Genomic DNA, 26,356 nt, shown 5'->3' with positions numbered 1-26,356 from the left:
CTAGATTATGATGAGGCACTGTAGTGAAGGCTGATCTCCCAAGTTCAAGTCTTAGGATTCCCATGACAAAGGAGAAAAGGAACTCTCAACTGCACAGAAATTCATTGTCTCTGGAGAAAGTGCATGTTTTGACTCCTACATGTCTATAAGGGTTACGTATCCAGTTTACTCAAAATTTGCTAAAATTGACAACTCCTGAAGCAAATTTAGCTTTGCTCAGTAGAGATGAAATTTACTGTTGATTAAAATAATCTGTAGCACATATTTCAATGTCTCTCCTTAGATTCAATGCTCTTGTCTTTAAAAACTTGATTTATAAAGGAAGTTGGGTCCTGTTACCTTCTGAGTTATATTCATGAGAAATAATGAGAAGACATCAGTAGAAAGTCTTCTAGTATTTTGGAATAAGAGATTAATCTTGAGTGAATGAATGAATGAATGAATGGCTTCGTTAGTTTAGTCTTACTTTCAGAATGACATTTCCAAATTTCAGCTTTGAAACTCTTTTCAAAAACATGATCCAACCTTTCACTACCTGCTAATCTGTCCATTTGGATGGAATGACTCTTGTGTCATATTCAGAATTCTACTAGGTGGCTCAGATTGGAGTATGATCACATGTATGTGCCTCTGAAGAAAGTACCTCTGACATATTTGCATTTAGTAATGCAGATTTCCAAAGCTATGGATGTGAAACAATAGGCCTTAATTGGGGGCCCAGTGGATGAGCAGTAGGAATGAAGAGAGAAGACATGGTTTTAGTGATGTATTTTAATGTGTGTGTTTTTTTACATATTATAGGAATTCTTTATCACATCTCCCCTACACTATTCCATACACAGCTGCCTTGCCTTGAAATATTTTGAGATGCTTGTCTAGAGCAGCAGGAGTGATATTTCTGGCACAATATCAAGAATAATAAGAACAGGTTGTGACAAATTTAAGAAATGGCCATTGTAGAACTAACTCAGCTTTCACATGAGGTATGGGTAGTTGGTTGGATTCAGGTAAGAGAGTCAGAGGTGTGAGAGGAATGATGCCAGGTGAGAAGGTGATTGTCGGACAGAAGATTGGGTCCCATTATTGCTCCTATGCATGCTATTCAGAGACAAGCATAATCCCAACCAGGCATCATTTTGTTATTGCACAACTTCTGTAGTTTCTGGTTCTCAATATCTAGTTTAAATTCTCTTTCTTAATAAATGAATATAAAGTTGCTTTTTATGATAATCAAGCTGAAAGTACCTTTGTCACAGATTCTGAGAGAAATGGGACACATTGTCTTTTACCTTCATTCGATTAGCTTCTATTTTTAATTGCTAAATGCTATAGTGAAAACTGAAGATCTTTGTTCTAATTTTGAAATTCCCCAGCAAAATAATTGAGTCATGCATATAAAATGTTGGTTAACAAGAGCATAATTGTAGCACTGGTTACTTTTGTTTGAAACAGAAAGATGAAATGTTAAATTCAGCTATTTCAAAAGCCTGAGGCTACCACTGAATGAATGCAAAGGGATTTCAGTGAGGAGCAGCACAAATAAAGATTTTTACAACCAAGTGAGGTAACTTCCCAACCTAGGAATTTATGATAGAGCTTTTAACAATGTTTTCAAAAGTATTTTCACTAGATATAGCAAGTTCATACATATGAGGTGCTGAAAACTATCATCGTAGCCTAATTCTCTAACCAGGCAAGCTCTATACCGGGCTGTGATAAAGTTCAAGGAAGCCATAGGTTGGGAAGATGCTTCTTTGCCCACCCTTGCAGGTGTCAGGAGATGATGACTATTTCGAGTGGCTTCAGGTCCACAATAAGGTATAGTCTGTAGTGTATTGATAGGAAAAGTAGTATGACTTATGCAAATGTACACAAAAACAATAATGACCAATGTCCCATCACTTCCTGATTTAATTATCCCAATAGCCTTTTGAGGTGGATGGCATTCAAATGACCAGAAGAATGTGACTTGAAGCAAGACACAAGAATTGGCCAGTAAATAAATGGGTTGAATCCAATCAAGTAGTAAAACAACTGGAGTGGTTACTGAATGTCAGCTACTCAAACCAGGTGATAGAGTTTAAAGAGATGATTAATAAGTTAGATTCCTAGGGGAATTCTCATGGCAAGAAACAATCCCATGTGCTGGGGAAGAGCAAATGCTGTCCAACCCACCTTAACAGGGGCCCCATGAGAATGTTACTGTGGTACCAGTAGAACCTTGTGAATTACTCTCAAATCTTTGGCCATTAATCCTTGACCTGGTAACCTCAATTTCTTTGAGATGACCAGTTTGCTTCCTTTAGGAAATAAAGCTCTTTTGTTCTTCATCCCCCAAGAGGTTTGAGAATTTTGTATAAAGATGGAGACTTAAATAATATCCATAGAATCAATATTTTGTGTAACAATTTAGGACTAAAACATACGTTTGTATTTTAAGGGTTTGTAGCATTTAAGAGAATATGACATATTACAGAAATTTGACAGGTTAGCTTTGAGATTCCAATCTGAAACATGTAATTTATTTTAGACCTGCGATTTTAAGTTGTAAGCATAAAACAGTTTGTTTCAAACCAAAATTGTAATGTTCAAGAGAGCTTGAGTTTCACTGCATTTGTAAGTTTAATTTATTAGATTCCTAAGAGCTACTTAAGGATTTGGGGAGGTTTACCTTGTTAGGATTTTATTTTTACCCCATTAGGCATTTAAAGTGCTTATAAACTAAATTGAATGTGTTACATTTATAAATGCAATTTAAAATGTTACAGGAATTTGGTGATAAAAATCTGAATAATGATTTTTATTTAGATTGAGTGAGAATTTACTGGAAGAGGGGCTCAAGTGTACTTTCTGGGGTGATAGAAATATTTTTTACCTCATCCATAGTCGTGTGCTGTGTGCTAAATGCAGGAGATACTAGGAAAAGAAAGCTACCATCCTGCTTCCCAAGGAGTCCAGCCAATTAGGAGAGGGAATAGACATGCACTTAGAGACCATGAGAATTTCTGCCCAAGGACTGTATCTATATCAACAAATCACCACGTAGTTTTCCTTAAGCTTTTAAGTTCAAGTTATGAATCTCATTATTCTACTCATAAACCCAAGGAATTTTATAAAGCCAAGAATAATCACTCTCAAGAGTCCTTAAATCAATGTTTGATTAACCCAAGTTGAACAGATTCCACTCCATTAAACAATCAATTCCAACTGTAAATCAGATGATTAAGTGCCCATATAGATTTTTTTAAATTGAGGTAAAATTTACATACAGGTCCTCGAGTGGCACTTTACCCATTGTTGGCACTCAACAATTCCATAGGATTGCTTTGTGTATTGTCACTGGGACCCCAGTAACAGCCTCCTCATTCATGGAGAAATCAGAGCATCCTTATTTCCTCTCACTGTCATTCCTGAGCTACTAAAACTATTGCAAAGAGCTCTGAAAACCAGTAGCTTTAGCCACCTACACTTTAAGCAGAGAAAGAAGTAAAACTTGACACTGAGAAGCAGGGGCTACATCGACAGCTTAGTTCGCTGCCAGGATCATAATAAGCACTGAATGAAAATGTGTGGTGGTTCCCAGTGTGATTAACAGGGTTTGCAAGGGTAGAGTGTTGGCTTGTTTCTTTTGGTGCAAAATGTTTCTTCATTTAGCATGTTATCTGGAAACTAGTGGCCTAGTGCACAGATTTGTGCACATTGAAAGGAAATTAATTAGAAGAAACATTTTAATATTGCTATTCGCCTTTTCTCTATAATAGAAGTGTCAACCAAATTCACGATCGACAATGACAGATCAAAACACAGGCGTGCGTTTGGCACCAGTGAGAGCTTTATATGTATCAGGCATGTGCGAGTCAACTTAGCCTTTTATATATATGGAATAAACTTGCTTAATAAGACCTGCTTTCTGATTTAGCAAAACTTTTTCTAGCTCAGTGAAGCACCCCAACTTCTCTTTCAGGTAATTGTCAGCAACACAGCAGTAAATATCAACACAAAGCAGATTATTATTGTAGATCACGCAGGGAGAACGAAGGGTAAAATATTTAACTGCAGCAGTGTTTGACTATATTCTGTGCAGTGAGAAAACCTGAAGTCATTTTCATGGCCCACCATTTCTTACTTCTTTTCAGTTGGGTCAAGTTTTTAAACTTTCTAAATCTCCGTTTTCCGGCTGATGAAAAGACAATAAGATTCCACTGAATCTCCTATATACCTACTCCAGGATTTCTTTGAGGATCAGATGAGATGAGGCACAGGAAAATGCTTCACAGACATTTGGTTAGAGTGTAAAATGTTTGCACCTGGCTATAAAGCAAGTCGTGTTCCTAGACTGAAGAAACTCCAAGGAGGCTAGTTGCTAGAGAGAGGAAGCCAGGTGTTGCTACATGACATCATTACCCGGCGGCCACAGCGACCATTTTCAGACTGGGCTGGGCTGGGCTGTGGGCCATATTTTGCACTATGGGGTCTCAGCAGCATTGGCTGCGATTTGGTGGGCTGTTGCTCTGGGGTGGTGGCAGAGCCTTTGTCCCCCTTGGGGGAAGCTGAGTGTTGTTTTGTGGGCGCCAGGTCTGCGGTGCTGTTTCTCTGTAAATGGCCAGTGCGTGTCACGGCAGCTCCTGTGTTGAGCGTCTGCCCCCTGGTGGTCAGTGCATGTCATAGTGACCAGTCAGATGGTCAGAGGGACCCTTAGCATATTAGCCTTTTACATATATAGATCCTGAGGCCACAGGGACGAGATCCTACAGAAAGGTGTGTTTTTTTTCATATCTCTGACATGGCTTCGAGCTCATCTTAATGAGAGAATGGCTGCCTGGGGAAACAGTGCCAACAGATGCCCAGAGAACACGCTAACCTGGAGTCCGGCTCTGGCTACTCAAACAAAGGATTGCTTTAATTTTTGCAGAAGAAAGTATTTTTTCCTTCTGTTTTTCATGAAATGGCCTTAAAGAATTCCTCTTGTTTGTGGTCTCCAAAAAAATGAGAACTATGCCCATGAGGCCGGCTTTTAAAGGTTCTATTAAACAACAAGAAGGCTTTGTTCTTGGTGAGAAAATTAAAGCAAGCAGTGTTTCCATTACCTGGCAGGATGCTGTCTCCGCCATCCTTATCCTGATAGTCAGAAAAGGAGCATTCTGTTTCCCAGGTAGGAAGGTGAGAAGGCAACATCGGTCAGGTTTGTATAGAGAAATATAGTTGACCTTTCAGATAACGGAGTAATCCCTAACTCAAGTTTTTTAAAATTCAATTTTACTTGCAGAAACTGTACTTATGGAAGCTTCAAACAGTAAAGCCATGGTTTTAGAAAGACAGTAATTTCACCGTGAGTTAAAATAATGGAAAAGTGTGGGGCATCTGGATAAGCAAATGTACATATTTTAGTCTGACTTACTAGATTTCGTGTGCTTTTTTCCCAGGCAACTTTGCCTGCCATTGCTCAAATTGAGTCCCATTCATGGTCAGTTGCAAATGAACGCCTGTAGGTAGACTGTGGCCCCAAAATCAGGAATGTCCAAGGTGAGGATAGAAAGCACTGTTCAATGAAAACTCTGTTCAGCGCCGCAATTAGGCCTAAGTCGTTGGAGCTTTAGAACAGTGATTTTCAACCAGTGTGCCTCAGGAATTTTTAACACATCCAGTACCTGGCTAGTTAGTCAGGGACACTGCCTTCTTTTCTTTTAGATTGTCAGGTAAAAAAATGACAACAGCCAACACAACAATAGCCATCTGGTGTGAATGAACCAAAATTATACCTATTTTTTTTTTGTCACATCAATAAAAAATTTATTTTTTGGAGTGCTGCAGACTTTTAGTAATGAGTTCTTGTGCCATGAGATTGAAAATCGCTGTTCTAGAAGGAGCTGGGCGAATGGGATCCCTGTGCCCTCTGACATCCGTGAGAGCCCTTCTTAGGAAGCGACCAGATTGTAGTGTCTGACATGGAAGCACCCCTGTCTGTAGCTGTCAGCGCCAGGCCCATGTCCTCTTGCCTGAGCGCTTCCAGCTGCAAACCCCTAAAACTTGGCCTGGGGGCTTTTTGCCCATCCACTGCCAGCAGCCTTCAAGCAGCCACTGATGGAGGATATTAGCTAAGTACCACTCTTCCCCCCCCTCCCCCCATCAGCTGGAGTGTTGTGCACTGTGTCCCAAAGCCACCCACTGGGATTCATTTCCGATTGCCCATAGTGGTCTTGGGAAGGCACACATCACTGGCTTCATACCTTTCCTTATCTCACTCCTCCACCCCCTACTGGTATGTCCTGGCAACAACTTGTGCTTCCAGCCCAGTTCCATGCCTTGCTTGGAGAACAGAATCCGACCGCCTCCTCTAAAATGGGGTGATAGCACAAATCCCCTTTCCCAGCGTAACCATAGCTCACGTTTCATTTCCCTAAACTCTCCTCTCTTTCACTGTATTGGAATCAATGTGAATATTAAACACCAGGCAACACAGATATTTAAGAATCAGTCTACCAGCTCTGCTGGTACCCTAGCGTGACACCCAGGCAAGATGCTTCATAGATCTCACCTGTGGATGCACCAGAAAGACAGAAACAGAGCTTCAGATTTTCCAGTTGTACTTCCAAGTGCGAGCTTTACTGGTGATTTCCTCCACTCTATTTCCCTCACTGTAAAGCGTAGCAAAGAGCGGGATCCAGTCCTCACTCTTCACACGTTTGCAGGGGAGCAGATGGCCTCTATACTGGAGTAACTCAAGCCTGAATAGGAGCCCAACTTTGTATTTTTCCAGCACATCGCTATTCAGGAATCATGGCAAACAACTAGAAAGAATGCCACTTAACGAGAAATGGCATGTGAGATTGAAATGAGTAATGGAAGGTCGTGGGATAGACGCTTCCTCTTTCCATTGGAAATGACTTCCCTTCCCTGAAACTCATCACCTCCATCCTCCCCGGCACTCATTTAACCATCCTCGCCTGTAAGTTTTTGTGTCCTTTTTTTTTTTTTTTTTTAAGTTTTGACCACAATGTCTAAAGGCTAAATATAAAAATATATTTGTTGAAAATTACTTGGAAGTCTCACTTTTCAGAAACTTGATGACAAAGACTTCATAGAGCCAACTGCCCATGACAGCTGCTTAATTTTTATTTTCTGTGTGCCCAACCCCAACGGAAGGGTGTGAAGCATTTGTTTTATAAAGTGTGTAATTAACAAGAGAAAGGAAGGGAGGGATTTATTGTTTTTGAATGAATTATGAGCAACACCTTCCATTCTGCTGCTTCTCTGAAACTGCGTTGAACAGTTACCATTAAACACACACACACACACACACACACACACACACGCACACACAGTCTGTGGCATTAATGACAAGAGTGCAAGCTTGAAGAGTGTTGAGTGTACTCAGAAAAACGCCCAGGGAAGAGCAGCATTTATTACAACTGACAGAAGTGAGCAGGACATCACGGAGAAAGGAAAAAACCATACTGCAAGTGTATTTTCATCTTCAAATAGAAATCCTCTGAATGCAGTAGTTGCAACTGTTCATGCCTTGAAGGAAGAAAACTAATGTTCATCAAGCACCTACTATGTGCCAGACAGCCTACAGATATTTTCATGGAAAGGATGCAAATGAGGAACATTCTCACAGAAATTCAACACATTTTTTCTACCTGCAGCTTTGGGGCTACAAAGTCCATAATCTTTTCCTCTATGCTAGAGGTTGGTAAACGATGTCCCTAGAGCCAAATGTGACTTGTCACCTCTTTTTATAAAGAAAGTTTTATTGGAACAGCCACCGACAATATGTAATCAAATGGGCGTGGCTGTTCCAATGGTCAACAAAGTTAAATATTTGCTATCTAGCCCTTTACAGCAGTTTCCCAACTCCTGTTCTTCATCATGGATACTTTTCTCTGTTCTTCCCCTCTCCCCAATTGCACCAAGAAGGAGCTTTTAAGGATTGTATTTGGGATTTGAAAGTGACTCCCTAAATTCTGGAGTTAGTCCTCCTGTTATACCTTCCAAACCATTATTTTGATGAAAGCTGTAGATGGAAGTTTTGATTCTTGCTAGAAAGTCTCCAAGTAATCAACACAGGCTGACTGGTCCTAGAACCTACCATGTTGCTTGTACATGGACATTCCAAATAAACAGAGTTCGTTAGCGATAGTGATCGTTAGCATTTATTGAGTAATTACCACGTGCCAAGCATTTTTCAATGGCGTTTCATTTACTAATCCCTTTAGTTCTCACCACCTACCCGAGGGTTTCTCTACCTCAGCACGTGTGACATTTGGGTTACACTGGCTGGATAATTCTCTGGTGTGGTGGGCTGTCCTGAGCATCGTCGGATGTTTGGCAGCATCTCCGGCTTCTACCGACTAGATGCCAGGAGCACACCCTTCGCTCCCCTCTGCTCTACCCCCATTTGTGACAACTGAAAATGTCTCCAGCCATTGCAGATATCCCCTGGGGGGACACCTGGTCTACCAGGTAACAGTTGGTATTTTCTTCATTAGGCAGATGAGGAACGTGAGAAATGAGTAGTTTAGGCAAATGCCCAAGGACTTACAACAGGACGTAAGGAAAACCTGGCATTCAAGCTAAGGAAGACTTCTTAAGGACCCTGAGTCCTGAGCTACTGCCTTCTCTGGCCCTGTTCACACTAAATTATTTCACCTTGTTGGACGATTTTGTTTTACTGAAAAGTTAACATCAACAGCAGCTTGGATGGGCATGTTGTATGTGCTACTCCCAGGAGAGAAATTTCTCGTGTGAAGCTTCAACGTTATAGGCATCAGCGGTGGCATTCTGGTTGGACAATTGTATTGTCTTGTTATAGTTGTGTTTTGTTTCTAAGAAGACTTCTATTGCCCAGTTCACCACAGTGTGTTGCCATTTTCAATAGCATCTCGCTCCCTATCCAACATCCAAGCTCCATAATCTTGGAAACCTCAAGAAAAGAGGATTTATCATGAGGTTCCTGGGAACTATTTTTTGTTCTCATCACAGAAATATAGCAAAGCCCTCTGGATAGTTCATCAATATGTAAAGTTTCCACCACATCACCCTGATAAAGCCTAGAGGGTATGTAGCTTCTTTCCGTGCCCCCACTACCGCTGCTTCCCCCCAAAAGCATTTGATGAAGGGATTCCGTTTTTGTTCTTCTGAAAAGTCTTTCTTGGACTTCAAAAGTTTTAGTCAAAAATTCCCAATATTAAATTCACATATGAAATATTTTAAAATATTGTTCTCTACGTTGGCTTCTTCTCCAAAGACAGGGACCCTGGGAACTTGCCCATTCTTCTCACTCTCATCTACTTGAGCTGGGTCCACAAATATTTGACTTTGGTGTGAGGGAGTTTCAGGGTGAAGATTACATATAAACATATTAGATGAATTACAGTAATACAGTCTGCTCTTACTCAGTTCTGCTTGGCTCAGTTTTATATACAAACTCAAGTATTAGAGTCCCTTTCATTGTTCCTTCTGGCAGCTCTGTCTCACTTCTGCCCCAGGGTCTGGAATGTTCATCTCAGCTGCCTTTGGCAATAAAACCCGACGCACCCTCAGATCCTCATATTTCTCTTTGCACCTGGTCAGGGTCCACGGCAGGGCATAGAGCCCACTTAAATACAGGGTTTCCCTGTCCTCTCACCTTCCTGGCCAAACGTTTAGCTTACATGCAGCTCATTTGTATTTCAGTTGCTCCAGCCCTGGGCAGAGTGGAGTGAAGTCCCCCAGTGTTTGTCTTTTTGAGCGTGATGTTATTGTTATGGACATATATAACAATATGAAATAAGAGTGTTATTGGGATGTAACAACACCAACCCCTTTATATTTGTATGCAGACAGAAAATTACATATTCTTATCAATAGAGAAAAGTGCTATTGAATTGAAACAATAACATCAACAGATAAAATATTTCCAAAGATGGTATCTGTTGATGTTATTGTTTGCTATATTTGTACCTTTCGCAAGGTCACCTTAATTTGAACCATGGTCCAGCATTGCTTTTGCCATGAGGACTGATTTTAGGCAGATTTGTAAAGTAAACATTTGTCTTTCAACACCGCCCCCCGCCCCGCCCCATTGTTGGTAGTGATCTCAAGGACAGCAAGGTTTGGATTCTTACACCAGAGGGGTTGCAGTTTGATGGTACAATTTCTATGGGCCGGTGTGGTAGGGACTCTCCTGGGCTGCGTGGCTAACGGAGCACCATTCTCCAGGAAGTGAAAGTGAATGGTGGCTGGAATTATGCAATGCCAGCGCCCTTCTTTTCTCACTCTGAAATACCATTTCCTTTCTCCAACACATGGGGATTATCTTCTCCAAGCTCACTTCAGTGTTTGCATCTGTGTATGAATAGGAAGTGATCTATCAAGTCAGCATATCCTTTTCACAAGAGGAATTAAAAGGTTTTGTTCTGAAAATCTAGAGATGGCTAACTTAAATGAGTTAATGGGGATTTTTAAAATGCATATGAATCAGCTCACCTTCCCTGTGTGAAGTAGCCAGATCTTTTCCCCGTTGATGTTTCATTCCTTTTAAGAGTTCTATAGAATATTTCCAAAGATGTTAAGGCCACACATGTCTGAAATCTAATGATGTTTATCCTCTGCACTGCACATCTCCTTTTGCAGTAAAATACAAGTCAAATGAAAAGAGCAAGTTTTTCGAAATACTTAGAAACTGTTTACAGACTAAAGAACATTTCACAGACACGTAGTCCAATTTCTAGTGTGTGTGTATGTAATTAAATCCCTTTAATGTTTATACATGTATGACAAGAACAAAATAATAAATGGTCTGCCTCACCCCACCCCTTCTGTGAAATACTGTAATACTATTATACCGGAAAACTTAGCAATGGGACTCTTTACTAGGCATCGCTAACCAACTGCTCTGGAGAAAATAGCTAACCTGTTTATGTTATCATTAATTAATCTGAGGAATGAGCACGTGCAACTGCATTTCTAGAAAAAGCAGATAAGCTGTGCACCCAGTGGCAACTTACATGGGACTGCAACTGATTATTGGTATCTGATACGAGCGTTAATGAGGCTGAGTGGCCCTCAGGGCTAGGAGAGTCAGACATGAGTGTTGACCTTCTATGCTCACTTCATTGTTCAGCTTTCTGATTTCTCTTTTATTAGGGCTGAAACCGGGTCAGAACGTGATAGTCTGTCAAAGAGAAGCAGCAAAATTACCATAGGAATAGGAGGCAGGGGTTAGGGCTAACAGAAGACGCTGTTCTTCTGTTTCTCTCTTACATAATTTCCCTTCCTGTTCTACCCTTCCTGCCCCCAAATACTTAGAATGATTATGGACACACTAGATCAGCGGTCGCCAACCTTTCGGACCTCATGGACCACCGGTTGGCAACCGCTGCACTAGATAGTAGGCAAATACAAACTATTCTCATTATTCACGGTACTTATGTTCTATAAAGTAGCCAGGAGCATTGGTTAACACTGAACCATTGCCCTTAAGGGAAATACACACACACACACACACACACACACACACACACACACACACACACACACCTCTCACAGATTATAATCCTAAATCCTAAAAACAAGTCATCCTGCATGTGAAAAGGCCACACGTATTGACTTGGGGTGGTGAGTGCACAATGCACTATGGCGCTGTTATATTCTAGACTTGTACACCTGAAACCTGTATGGTTTTATTAACCAATGTCACCCAAAGAAATTCAAGAAAGAAAAGCAGAGTCACGACTGCCTGCAGACAAACACCCTTTCCACGTCTTTTGGCTGGTTCCTTTTCATCTCCCGGCAGACTGGTCAGAGAATGTTTTTCTACCAATAAAAAGGACCCTACTCTCAGCCATGTTCATTAACGGAGTATGTTACCCTCTTTAATTTCCTTTATACATGTCATGATTTGAAACTTTTATTTATTTATTGAGTTGTTCAGCCTGTTCCTTTACGCTTATATGTAAACTCTGTGATAATGAGAACGTTGTCTGTCTTGGACCTCACTGCATGCCCAGTACTTGGAATGCTGTCTGATAGACTGTGAGAACCCAGTTGCTGGTATTAGAATGGATAGATGAAAGAATCAATAGTGTGTGTAGCTCTTTAAAAGTGAAAGCCACAAGTGTTTCCTCAGAGTAGTCATGACTTGAGCTTGCTTGATATCAGCTATGGCTCTTGCAGCCTCAATAAAGGTATTAGGGTGATACCTTTTAACAGATATCATAATAACTCCTGAAAGGAGAAATAAATTCTGAAAGAATTGAGATGGGCTATAACAGCAGAAGAATTAATTTAGGGCATTTTGTAAAGAGATGAAGTTAGTACTAAGGATTAGAAGACAATGATGGGGATTTAATGATACATTTCCAGATGAGAAAGGAAGCTGTAACTCCAGATGTGGAGAAGCATGCTGCGCACATGGCTGAGGCCCAAACGGGATGTGGTGAAAGTGACTGAGTATAATTGAATGGGGAAACAGCTCAATTTTAAGCTATATTTTGTCCAATGATGTCAAGGGCTCTGAAGGATAAGGGCCCATTTCCACTGTGGTCCAGAGGTGGTATACAATAGTCACCCACCTACTACTGGCCATCACTCCTAATTATCTCCACTCTTGGCTTTAGATTAGGGACCTGGGAGACTTAAGACACAGAGGTGGTAGAATAGGCCTATAAAAGTAGGTTTTGGAGTCGTTTCTTCATCCTTAGATTGGCCCTACTCAGTGCACTTCTGTCAGCCTTAATGATTTCTGAATCAAAAGATGCAAATCAGAAATGAAAGCTAAAATCATAACCAGGGACTTCCAGCTTCCAAACCAAACTGGGAAACTAGAAACACCTGAATACACTGCAAGTAACCAATAAACCCTGCCGTATTTTAATTAATATATAGCTCATTTAAGAAATAAAGTTCAATCATTTAAAGTGACATGAAACAGCAAAACTATGGAAAGCTGCTTTGCAGTAGAAGAATTTGAGAAATATAGGATAGCATTCAACTTATTTTATTGTACCTTTTGGAATATAAGAATGCTAGAGTTAGAGAATTTGGAAGCTTCATCAAAGTAGAAGAAGAGATTCAACTTTCCTGGTTTCAAAGGAGAGTTTAACGCCATATTCCTTGAAAGATCTAAGGAATATTGTTGGCCAAAAATTAGCAGATCATGTTTCTAAATTTCTGGGAATTTATAATTTGGGGCAGTGGTGGTTGTGGTATGAGCTTTCTCAAAACATATTTGGCTCAACAAAGTAGATCTCAGTCCATGTTGTTTTGTAGAACAAACCTATCCATTGTAAACATTGAATAGTCAGAATTTGGCTTAAGTTGAACCCATGTTGAAATGGCAACTGGGACCGTTTTCCTCCATAGAGTAACCCAAATCCCAGTGATTTGGAGAGTGAAATGGTTCCCAAACCAAATCGTAGTTTATTAACAAAACTACTTATCAGTGCAGATAATACTACCTCAGATTTGTCCATGGCTTCATAATGTTAGTATTTCCTCACATATTATTTCATGTATTTATCACAATAATCCCACATGGTTGAAAGAGTAGATATTATTCACCTCATTTTATAAAATAGGAAACTTAGAAGTGGAGATACTCCTTTCCTAATATTATCATCTGAGTAGAGCTAGTATTCCACACATTCCATGGCACCTACTCTAGGATTACTAGTGGGGTCTCATCAGGTTTAGTAAAAACCAGAATATCTTTAAACACAGAATATATCAGCAACAACATCAAAACCTGAGGACCTCACAATACAGTCAATTGATTTTTGACAGAAGTACTAAGACACTTCACTGGAGGAAAGAACAGTCTTTTCAATAAATAGTGCTTAGACTCCTGGATATTCATAAGTAAAAGAATAAAATTGGACCCCTACTTTGCATCACATATAAAACTTAACTCAAAATGAATCATAGACCTAAATGTAAGAGATAAACATTAAGAGAACAGGCATACATCTTCATGACCTTGGATTAGGTTTCTTATCTATGAAACTAAAAGCACAAATGACAGCCCAGTTGGTGTGGCTCAGTGGTTGTATGTCGACCCATGAACCAAGAGGTCACTGGTTCAATTCCCAGTCGGGGCACATGCCTGGGTTGCAGGCTTGATCCACAGTAGGGGGCATGCAGGAGGCTTCTGATCCATGATGTTTCTCTCTTATTGATGTTTCTAGATCTCTTTCCCTCTCCCTTCCTCTCTCTCTAAAAGTCATTTAGAAAACATATTTTAAAAAGCACAAGTGACAATAGAAAAATAGGTAAGATGGACTTAATCAAGATAAAAACTTTTGTGCTTCAAAGGACACCAACAAGAAAATAAAAAGTCAAACCACAGAATGGGAGAAAATATTTGCAAATTACATACCTGGTAAGGAACTTGATGAATATATAAAGAAATCATATAGTTCAATAATTAGAAGACAAATGACCCAATTAAAGAGCAAAGGATCTGATAGTCATATTTCCAAATCAGATGTACAAATGGCCAATAAACACAAGATACTCAACATTATTAGCTATCAGGAAAATGCAAATCAGAACCACAATGAGATACCACTCCATACCCACTAGGATAAATTTAAAAAGACAATAGCAAGTGTTGACAAGGATATGGAGAAATTGGAAGCCTCATATATTCTTGTTGGAATATAATATGATGCAGCCACTTTGGAAAACAGTTTGGCAGTTCCTCAAGCTAAACATAGAGTTGACATGTGACCCAGTAATCCCACTCCTATACTCAAGAAGAATATATACATACTAGAGGCCTGATGCATGAAATTCATGCAAGAGTAGGCCTTCCTTCCCCCAGCTGCAACTTATGTTTCTCACATATAATTTCCCTTCCCGTTCTACCCTTCCTGCCCCCAAATACTTAGAATGATTGTGGACACACTAGATCAGCGGTTGCCAACCTTTTGGACCTCACGGACCACCAGTGGTCCGCGGACCACCAGTTGGCAACTGCTGCACTAGATAGTAGGTATCTACTATGCTATGCACTAGATAGCAGTTTCCCTCTGGCACCCAGGACCTGGGCTTCCCTCGCAGCCCCGGCTTTGTCCAGAAGGTCGTTCGGAAGGATGTCTGGTCTAATTAGCATATTATGCTTTTATTATTATAGATGTGCACAGAAAAAATTTATACATGAATGTTCATAGCAATTGTATTTATAGTAACAACAAAAAAAGAAAAATCCAAAAGTCCACATAATAAAGCATGGATAACCAAAATATGGTATAGCTCTAAAATGTAATATTATTCGACATCCTATATAATAAAGAGGTAATATGCAAATTGACCGTCACTACAACACACAAGATGGTCGCCCCCATGTGGTCAAAGATGGCCACCACAAGATGGCTGGCAGGGGAGGGCAGTTGGGAGGGTCCAGGCCTGCAAGGGAGGGCAGTTGGGGGCAATCAGGCCTACAGAGGAGGGCAGTTAGGGGTGACCAGGCCTGCAGGGGAGGGCAGTTGGGGGTGACCAGGCCTGCAGAGGAGGGCAGTTAGGGGGAATCGGTCCAGCAGGGGAGCAGTTAGGAATTGTACAGGCTGGCAGGGGAGTGGTTAGGAGTTGATCAGGCTGGCAGGCAGAATCGGTTAAGAGCAATCCAGCAGTCCTGGATTGTGAGCCTAAACGGGCAGTTGGACATCCCTCGAGGGGTCCCAGATTGGAGCGGGTGCAGGCTGGGCTGAGGGACACACACACACACACACACACACACGGGCCTCTAGTAAAAAATGAAGAATTGACACATGCTACAACATAAAAGAATTTTGAAAACATGATGCTAAGTGAATAAGCCAGACATAAAACATCATGTATTATTTTATTCCATTTACATGAAATGTCCAGAACAGGCAAATCCATAAAGAGATAAAATGTAGATTAGTGTTTCTGTAAGCCTGAAGGGAGGTGGGTAGTGAGAATGTGGAGTTTTTGCTAATGGTTATGGGATTTCTTTGGGGAATGTTGAAAATGTTCTAAAACTCTATTGTGATGATGGTTGTACAACTCTGAATATACTAAAAACCACAAAAACTATACACTTTATAAATTGATGAATTTTATGGAATGTGGAATATATGTCAATAAGGCTATAAAAGAAAGTCAACATCCTATCCTCCTCCCCCTGCCAAAAAATCCTTAGGACATAATTTTGTGTCTACACAATCCTAGAAATCTAATAAATCTAATACCTGCATATTGAGTGCTTGCAGTATATCATGATAGCTACTTACTTAATTGCATTTTACCTTGTCTCTTCTTGAAAGATCATTTTCACTACCCATTCATTCAATAGATAGTTTTTAATGCCTATTCTGTGCTAGATATGGCTCTGGGTGCTTGAGATAGATGCCTCATTGAATCCAGATCCCTTCCCTTACCGAGCTTGCATCCTTTCCTATTAGATTTACCTTGCTCAAATACAACTTAGTTCTCAGGGCTCATTTTTACTTTTCAAGTGTAGGGTGCTACTTCCCACAAATTCTCGGCTGTAGTCACTTATTAATTTGAGTTTGAGGTCAAAAGGGAAGACTAGAAATTTCTTTGAGAATAGGGGAGTTTGAAGAGACCATAAAATGATGACAGAAAAGTAATAAGTAAGGGAAATTGAGCACAATGATTAACTTTTTTGAAATACTAGCCTGAGTTCCACTTTCCGTACTTGTCCATCAGTGCATTTTTTATTTTTTTTATTTTGTTAATAATCATTCAGCAAGCATATCTATGTGCTAATCTGACAGAGGACATGGTCTGGTGGTTTGCTGCGAATGAGCAGTGACCATCTTGAGTAGTCTCTCTACTGTGTCTTATAATGATCAGGAATAAAAGTGAAGGAATCCTCGCCTCTGGAAACAGGACATGATTTCTATGAACAGCCACCAATGGATTTGTATCCTGAACTCCTGACCCTACTTCCAGTTTATCTCATTCATAGAGAATGAAATTACTTCAGTTAAATAAAGTATCCCAAATCAAAAGGGCTTAATGGCTGGGCCAGGTCTCCTTCTGAGATATGCTAGAGTAATCAATGCTATTGCCGTTCTTTGTAACACTGCAGCTTCTCCTGCACTGTGTTAAAATCATAAAACACACGCATGCTATCTCCATTTCCCACAGCTGTGGTTTCTTGGTCTCGGTGAATAAGCATTTTGGAATTGTCATGAGATGGAGGAAATAGCATGTGCGGAGTATTTCCCAAGCCCAGTTGCCAAGAATGAGCTAATCCTAACCCTCCCTGCATACAATGAGTCTTCAAAACTTCAAATACAAGCCATTCTATAATGATCTACCTTTCCAGGAGAATGACATGCTTTCATTGAAGAACCTTGGTCTTTCAGAAGTGTAACAGAAGTAAAATTTAAAATTATGTCATAAGATTAATAAAATATTTAGCTATCCTGGTTTTTAAAAAAATGTATAGTGATTAAATACAAAGTTGATATCTGTGCATAAGAGAAAAGTTAAATGAATGTGATTTAACCTTGCTACCTTGCTTTTGGAAAATTTGTCCAAAAAACATTGATAGTAATCTGTCCTCCATAAATGACTAATATTCATTTTTTAAGCTTACTTTTGGTTGACAGGCTAAAATTGTACTTCCATTCAAAATATAAAAGCAGGCATTGCAAATATATTTCAAGTGTCAATTTCTAACTAAATGGTAATAGCTATGTACATGTTGTGTTAAGAGATTTTGAGGCTGAGTCTGGCTTAGGAGAAAGACTGCTATCATCGGATAATAATTTTTTCCAGGAATGCAAGATGGGGAGTGAACATGTAGGTCCTTAAGTTTGTCTTCCCTGCACATTAGAAGAGTTAAAATTTAAATATCTTTTCAGCAATTACCAAAAACATACTAGTCTCCATTAAAAAGAGCATTTACTTAAAAACAAAGGCCAAATTAATGCTTACCATTTTATCCATCCTGTAGGTCAATGCATCACGTCAAGAAGCCAAATTGATGGAGGAGTGTGATCTTCTTATTGAGATCATTCAGCAAAGAAGACAAATTATTGGAACCAAGATCAAAGAAGGGAAGGTATGATTTCTAGGGCAGAAGATTTCATATTCTCTAGCTGGAGAAAATATACTTCCATGCACTTAAGTAGCTTAAGAAATATAGAGTATCTCCTTGTTCTATATTTTCTATAATCTCCTTGTTAGTCTTTAAGACCTAGTTCAAAGGCCCTCATTTGGCCATTTTTTTCTCCTCCCCTTTCTTTGCATTACCATGGTCTCCTGTGCACACCCAACTACAGGAGGCAGCATGAAGCTCTGGTCTATTATAGCCACTGTTTCCCACCTCTCTTCTCTGTGAGAAGGTGAGTTCCCTAGAGGAAAAGTTCATTTCATAAGTATTGCTATGTCCTAGCAATGAACACAGTATTAAATAAATGTTTAAATGAAGCAGACTTTATACCAGTACGTATGTAAACACTAGAAGTGCTTCCTCATGTCCTTGAGGGAATTTAGGTATGTATGATTTCATGGTGGCAAAACTCCTATAGTTTCACTATATCAGATCCCCCTTTGTGGATATGTTGACAATACTTCTTTCTAATGTTTGTATATTTAGTTTTTTTGTGCTTTTTAATCTTTATTGTTTGCATATTTAAATTACCTGTGGTTATACAGTAACCTATATTCAAAAAGCATTTTACACATTTATATATATTCTTTATGACCACTTTCTTATTTATTCAAAATTCATTCAGAAACTGTTGGTAACTTTAAAGTCATCACTTTTTTAAAAATTACTTATAGTATTTGATATACTTATGATCCGTTTTATTTTACTCATTTCTCTGCCACCCTCAAAAGACAATGTTGTAAATATTTAAGATAGAAACATTCATTCAAGATACAACAGATTCATGAATTCCTTTTATTATTGCTCATAATACGTTAATAAAATATGTATAATTAAATCAAATTAGTAAGTATTAAGTAGTACACAGAGATTACAATAGCTAATGTTATGTTCTGTTTTCTACAGAATTTTAAAGGTACTTCTAACATTATATAATGTTTAGATTACTTTTCCTATACAGATTGAAAAATACTTATACGTATACATTGTGATGGTGATCAGAAAAGTTGAAGTCAAATCAAAGCAAGTAGTTGTTGAAGCTGTTACAGTGAATTAACAAATTAATATGCAGTTGTTCTCTGGCCAAAGACGGACTCAGCTGTGTTGAGAAGCTTCCTTTCCCCACATACAAATTGTACAACTTAGAAGAGCGCCGTGTGTCAGGCCAGAATCCTTACAGGGTACATTTCCTCTTCCGTCATCACGCACCCCATGTCTATGTCTCTTAATACCTGACGTCTTCCAGGTTCTCAGACACGTGACTCCTGAAATGCAGCTGTAATTAATTATTCATCTGCATATGGAAGGCAATTGGTTGCCTTTACCTAGTCGTGTGCAGGGACCAGCTCTCAATGCTTGTATTCATTTCTTATTGCTGCTGTAACAGATTACCATCAACTTGATGGCTTAAAACAACACAGATTTATTATCTGTTCTTCTGGAGATCAGAAGTTCAAAATCAGTTTCATTGGGCTCTAGGGCAGAATCCATTTCTTGCTTTTCCTGCTTTTAGAGTCCATGCACATTCCCTGGCTCATGGCTTCTTCATCACATCATTCTGACCTTTGCTTCCATCCTCAAGTCTCTTTCTCTGCCACTGACTCTCCTGGTTCTTTTATAAGGACCCTTATAATTCCATTGGAATCACCCAGATAATCCACTAATATGATCAGAATATTGAGATTTGGTAAAGCTGGTACTGTGTACAGGAAAGTTGATCATATTACTTTTTAAACTGTCTTGACAGTTATCACTTTTGAAAAAGTGCGGATTTGCTCATGGACATTATCTCAGAAGGAAATATTAGAAAGCAAATGTTACCTGGAAAAGATCAGTGCCTGGTTCCGCTTTCTCTTGAGTTACTTGGCACATGACCAAGGACTAGTTGAACCCAAACCCCAGAATTCACAGTGACTGAGTCCCTGGCCAGGGCATGTGGTATCAGTTATGTTTTGAAGAAAAGAAATGGGCTCCAACACCCTGGAACTCTGAGGGGCTGGCAGAGAGGGTGAGTATGGATTTGGTGCCCAGTGAGGATGCCCAGGGCGGTGGCTGGACAGTCTGAGGACACTGAATCTAGAGAAGGGACAATGGGGTCCTCGGACCAGCACTTGGAATTGGGTAGCCGGAGATAGAACTGGCGGAATCGCGGAGACCACAGAGGTGAATTTCATCTCCTTCGTGAGTGCCTCCATCATCTCTGGTGCCAATCTCAAAGCCATTAGACCTGGTAGGAACAAGCACACCACAAATCCTCGCACCAGGGAGGTTGCCAAGCTGGCGATGTTGTTGCACATTAGTACATACTGGTCATTCCTGCTCTTATAACATTGTGCATTCTTTGAAATTAATAGCTTGACAGCCTTTATACTTAGATGAACTGTATGAGAGTCTCGAGCCATGAGACACCCTGGGAAAGAATTGTCTTTATTTCTTCAGTAATAGGGGATACATTTCATATCAACACATGAAAAGCTGACGGAAAATTCCAGATTAAGCAAAATATGCATTTTATGTTCACACACAGATCTAAGATAGAAGGTCGCGACCCAAGAGAAAAAGGGTCCTTCTCTTCACTGCTTTTATGTACTCTAAATCTCCAAAATGTAAAATGATTAACTTGGACTAAATGCTCAGGCTTTTCTGAAGCCTTACAGAAATGCTGAGTACGGACTTCATTGTCGGTTCAAATGCTTGTGTCAATTGAGGATCCATTATTTGGCCATAGCAATATTGGAATAGGAATCCTACACACATATATAAGCATTTAAAATACATTTAAAGAAAAATAAAGGACTGCTTTTAAAAGCATACTTAAGGTAATAATAAACAACCAATAAAATGACATAAATAGGTCTATGTCCCCACTAAAAGGACATTCCAACAGACAGAATATTTCCATGATGAGTATGGAATGAATGCCAAAAATTTCACTGTGGCAGTCACACTGCCCCAAGGACACAAGAAGAGTGCCAACTCGGAAAAGTGTCCCCTGCAGCAGTGACACATACATACAGAGAATCTTATGCATCAGTATCCAGTTATTTCTTTTAAAAATTTTCACCCTGGCCAGGATGGCTCAGTTGGTTGGGTGTCATCCCTTGCACCAATAGGTTGCCGGTTCAATTCCCAGTCAGGGCACATGCCTGGGTTGCAGGTTCAATCCCCAGTAGAGGGCATGCAGGAGGCAGCTGATCAATATTTCTCTCTCACATCAATGTCTCTCTCTCTCTCTCCCTCTCCCTTCCACTCTCTCTAAAAACCAATAAAATTTTTTTTTTTACAAAATCATATTTCGTTTTGTCAGATTTTTCAAATAATACATTAAAAAGTGTTTTATAATGAAGAAATTCGTATTTTTGCTAAATGCTCATTGTCTGCTTCTGAAGTGCTGTACCGTGTAGGATAGGGTTTCACAGAGTGTGGTGCAAATCGGTGCCTCCTGATCGGAATCATTGAAGTCGGCAAACTTTTTTTGTAAAGGTTCAAGCCAGAGTATAACTATTTTAGGCTTTGCCATATGGTCTCCGTTGCAACAGCTCACCTCTGCCCAAAGTTGTAGTGTGCAGTCAGCCATAGATGATTCATAAATGAATGAATGTGGCAGAGTGCCAATAAAAGTTTACTTATACAAATAGGGTTCGTGCTGGATATGTCCCACAGACCATAGTTTGTGAATACCCAACTTAGAGCAATGGTTTTCTCTTTCCTTTTTTAAAATGAAACCTATAGTAAGAAATACATGTGACATCAAGTTCAGCACAGACACGCAATAACAAAAAAGGTTGTCTAAGACATAACTTGCCCTTTCTACCAGAAATGCACTCTGCTACTTTTTTCTCCTCCCCTCTCCTCTTCTATTTAGTTTTTGTTTAAATGCTAGTCCTGAGCATACTAATGATTTCTCACCTACAGTTCCAAAAGCATTCATTGCTTGTTAAAATGCTGATTCCTGCTGCTCTGCCAATTACAGCTCCTTACCTAGGATATTGGAAAGTGACTGCAAACAACTCATTTTCCCTTTAAAAAAATCCCCAGCTGATTCTTGTGCGCACTGGGTTTGAGAAGTTCCAATCTGGTCTATTGGATGGAATTGTACACTGAACTAAAATTAAAATTATGCCAACAATTGTTTTCTGTAAAACATTCCCATATTTTCAAAGGAGGCTCTCATTTTGGCTTGCTTCAACTTCTGCATGACTTAAGGCTTCTTTTCTTTTCCACGTATGTCACTTTTAATTTCCGGTATCATGACTGGAGAAAAGAAAGAAGAAAATGGAGTTCAAGCATTGTTACATGTGTGAACTGTGTGGCCACTAATAGGCATGCCAAACGGATAAGTGATTGACATGAAGTTATTCTAAGGGAATATTTTGACTTTATTTTTTCTTTTGTTAGAATTGTATTAAACATCTTCAATTCTGCCATATAATTGAAAGCATTCTTTATGTCGTATAATTAAATATTCCATGTACTTGCTTTATTCTAGGGACTTGAAGTCATTTTTCCTTCCTCTGCCATTTTCTTATGGACATGTTCTCATATCTTGAACTGGACTCTGCCTTTCTTAGCTTTACCTCTGGATATGTTAGAAGCTCAATTCTACTTGGTGTAAAATAAGTGTTCTTGCATTCAACTAATGAACACAGTTAATCTACTGCAGGTGGCCACTATAATTATAATGAGTGAAGTCTTTTACCAGACTTCAGATCACATATTGTTTGCCCCAAAGTTTTGACACTTCTTTCTTTAAATCTTTACTTTCAAGCACTTTTCTCACTCTGGCCTGAACTCATGTGGCTGCTGCCTCTCAATTCAGCTTTCATTTCCTCTGTTTTCTGTAGTACGACGGAGCTGGAATTGGACGTTCCTCTGAGGCCTCCAGCTCTGACATCTCCTTCCTTCCTTTTCTTCGATTAGACTTGCACGGGGATGATAATGATGACTTGGAGAAAGAAGGAATTTCTTGGAGTTAGCAGGAATTCTGGAGGGAGCCTGAGCCAGCCTTGTCTGGAAGACAGATGAACTGGCCTCCTCCCTACCCTTTCACCCAGGGCTGTTTTCCATTCCGGAATGATCATAAAGCCAGCCAAGACCTGTCCCAGGCTGGGTGGATGGGGGCACTAGGCACATGGCAATTCCAATTAGCAGTCTAATTTTAGCTTGGCTTCTGGCCAGGGGGCTTCATCTCGCAGCACATTTCCAACGCCAGAGCCAACGGTCAAGTGGGTTACCGTGGACTTATCTTGGCCTGCCCCAGAGGTTACGGCCAATTACGTTTGAGGGTCCTTTTCAAGTAAGACAGAATCAGGGCTTGGAACGGAGGCTGGAACCAAGCATGCGTTTTTATCCCGACTGGGAAATGCTTATCAAAATAGTTCTTAGTTATCAAGTGAGCACAAAGTGCCTGGAAATGACGTTCCCAGGGAGGGGAAATGGCCCAGCTGTGCTGTTTTTGGCTGTCTCTCATCTGCCCAACAGGAAAAATATTAATCAATGGAAAAAATGCTCGCTTTCTGTTCATGTAACACGTGAGTGTTAGATAGTGTGGGGAAAGAGGAGTACCTAATGTTTTTAGATCACAGTTTTATAACAGGGGTGGCAAAGAACTTCTTACAAAATGGCTTTTCCTTAAGTCACACATTTGTGCCTACAGAGATGTTTGATTTTCTTGATGGCAAAGCTGAAAACGAAGACACGGTTCCAGCATTCTCTGCGATCTTACAGTAATTGTGTGTAGTGGTCAAGGGGAGAGGCCCGGTGACCCTCTGGAGCTTACCACTGAGCCACACCTTTCCCCCATCAACAGGGAAGCAATTCGCAAGTCAGTGTTTCTTCATCAAACACATTAGCAACACTTCTCCAAGGAGATAAAGACTATCTAAGAGCAGAGTCCCCTACCAGATTGCCATACTTCCCTATCTCCCTGAGCCTACTTTTGGAACTTGGGTTGAAGGATGACTTACATACAACAAAATCCGCGCATCAGAAGGGCGCAGCCCGACGCACTTGCACGACATGAGGACACTCGTGTAACGCTCTCCGTGCTTCTGTTCAAGGTGATGAGGCTTCGCAAGCTGGCTCAGCAGATTGCAAACTGCAAGCAGTGCATTGAGCGGTCGGCATCCCTCATCTCCCAAGCGGAACACTCGCTGAAGGAGAATGATCATGCGCGGTTCCTACAGACTGCTAAGAATATCACTGAGAGGTGAGTGCGGGGGGCTGCTGGGAAGTTAGCTGCTGAGCTTCTGTGTCTCGGGGGTGATTGGTTGGCCTTGCCCTTGCCTTGCTTTTGTTTTCATTTTCAAGGCTGACTACAAGCAGAATAGACGCTTTGAGTTGCTTTGTTCCCACTGAAGATGCTTCCCTTTGACATGTCAGGACTTTTCAGTAGCAGCCTGGAGTTCAGGGCCTTTGAAACCAGAGCCCACCAGTTAGAAAGAATCAAATCTGCCTGCTTTTGGAGGGGGGAGCTTATGACGGCACACAAACAGCATGCCTTGTGACTCTCAGACCTGATCTTATCACGCACTTGATAGTAAAGGATCAGGAAGGAGGCCAAAACATAAAAGGGAATCTTTTCTTCCATTTCAAGGCTCATCTACTGAAGAAAAATGGGCCAGGTGTTGCTCTCTGTTCGGCCTGTTTTGTTTGGTTGAGAAGTTTCACCTCCTGAAAAGGTCAAGGCCAACTCCCAAGGGAGAGAAAGGACCAAACTGTCAACCTCATACCTTCCACTTTTAAAATACACTTGATTCCAGGATAGGAAACGTACAAGTGGTATCATGCGAACGTTTAGTTGGGCAGTAACTCTGGCGTGGTCAGTGCTCCTCACTGCGCGTACTGGATCCGCATAAACATTACTGCCCCTCACTGATGCCGACACCCATAGGAATCCCAGTGGAGGCAGAGAAAAGCACCTGACACCACCTTAGTGACATCTCCATAATCAGTGCAGGTGGCCTTGACTCTTTATTTTTTTATTTTTTTTTATTTTCTTTTCTTTTTTTTTTTATTGAGGTATTATATGTGTACATATCTTACCATTACCCTCCCCACCCCACACCCATTCATGCCCCCACCCCCCAGAGTTTTGCGTCCATTTTTATGCTTATATGCATGCATACAAGTCCTTCTTTTGATTTCATAACTCCCCCACCTCTCCCTAACTTTCCCCCTGTAGTTTGAAAGTCTGTTTGATGCTTTACTGTCTCTGTATCTATCTTTTTGTTCATCACTTTATAATGTTCTTTACTATCCCTAAATGAGTGAGATCATGTGGTATTTTTCTTTCATTGACTGGCTTATTTCACTTAGCATGATGTTCTCCAATTCCATCCAGGTTGCTGCAAATGATGAGAATTCCTTCTTTTTTATGGCAGCATAGTATTCCATTGTGTAGATGTACCATAGTTTTCTGATCCAGTCATCTGCTGATGGGCACCTAGGCTGTTTCCAAATCTTAGCTATTGTAAATTGTGCTGCTATGAACATAGGGGTGCATATATCCTTTCTGATTGGTGTTTCTAGTTTCTTCGGATATATTCCCAGGAGTGGGATTACTGGGTCAAATGGGAGTTCCATTTTCAGTTTTTTGAGGAAACTCCATGCTGTTCTCCACAGTGGCTGCACCAGTCTGCATTCCCACCAGCAGTGCACGAGGGTTCCTTTTTCTCCACATCCTCGCCAGCACTTGTCGTTTGTTGATTTGTTGATGATAGCCATTCTGACAGGTGTGAGATGGTACCTCATTGTTGTTTTGATTTGCATCTCTCGGATAATTAGTGACTTTGAACATGTTTTCATGTGTCTCTTGGCCTTCCTTCTGTCTTCTTTTGAAATGATTCTATTTAGGTCTGATCTCCAACATCTACAGGCAGCTTATGTAACTTAATAAAAGGAAGATAAATGATCCAATAAAAAAATGGGCCTTGACTCTTTATTCATTCTAATTCTCACGGCCAACCGCCCCTTACACAAAACAATCAAATCCTATTGCTAGAAGTCGCCAAACAGCTCCAACAGTTCCGTCATGCTGGTCTTTCTCCCCGAGCAGGAGGCTGCAAACTTTTTCTCTAAAGGACCAGAGAGTAAATACTTTGAGCTATGCTGATTACAAGGCCTCAGTCACAACTACTTACTTAACTCTGCCGCTGCAGCTCTACACCAGCCTGTCTAGATAGTATGGACATGAATGGACGTGGCTGGGTTCCAGGAAACCATTTAAAAACAACAACAGGCTAGATTCGGCCCACGGGCTGTACT

General features: G+C 40.3%; 1 protein-coding gene across 2 annotated transcripts in view; it reads left to right on the top strand.

Moving 5' to 3' along the window:
* The window catches only part of MID1 (midline 1), a 99,627-nt gene that overhangs the window by 42,741 nt on the left and 30,530 nt on the right, over positions 1-26,356 (top strand). For both annotated transcript variants that reach the window (XM_008156588.3, XM_028132774.2), the window contains exons 3-4: positions 17,933-18,040; positions 24,151-24,299. In XM_008156588.3, coding sequence (XP_008154810.1) covers positions 17,933-18,040; positions 24,151-24,299 — 257 coding nt within the window. The remainder of the gene's footprint in view (positions 1-17,932; positions 18,041-24,150; positions 24,300-26,356) is intronic.

Source organism: Eptesicus fuscus, chromosome 1 (assembly GCF_027574615.1).
Source record: "Eptesicus fuscus isolate TK198812 chromosome 1, DD_ASM_mEF_20220401, whole genome shotgun sequence".
In the NCBI taxonomy this organism is placed as follows: domain Eukaryota; kingdom Metazoa; phylum Chordata; class Mammalia; order Chiroptera; family Vespertilionidae; genus Eptesicus; species Eptesicus fuscus.
The sequence above is the reverse complement of the archived record's forward strand: the minus strand, read 5'-3'. Positions and strand labels throughout refer to the sequence as shown.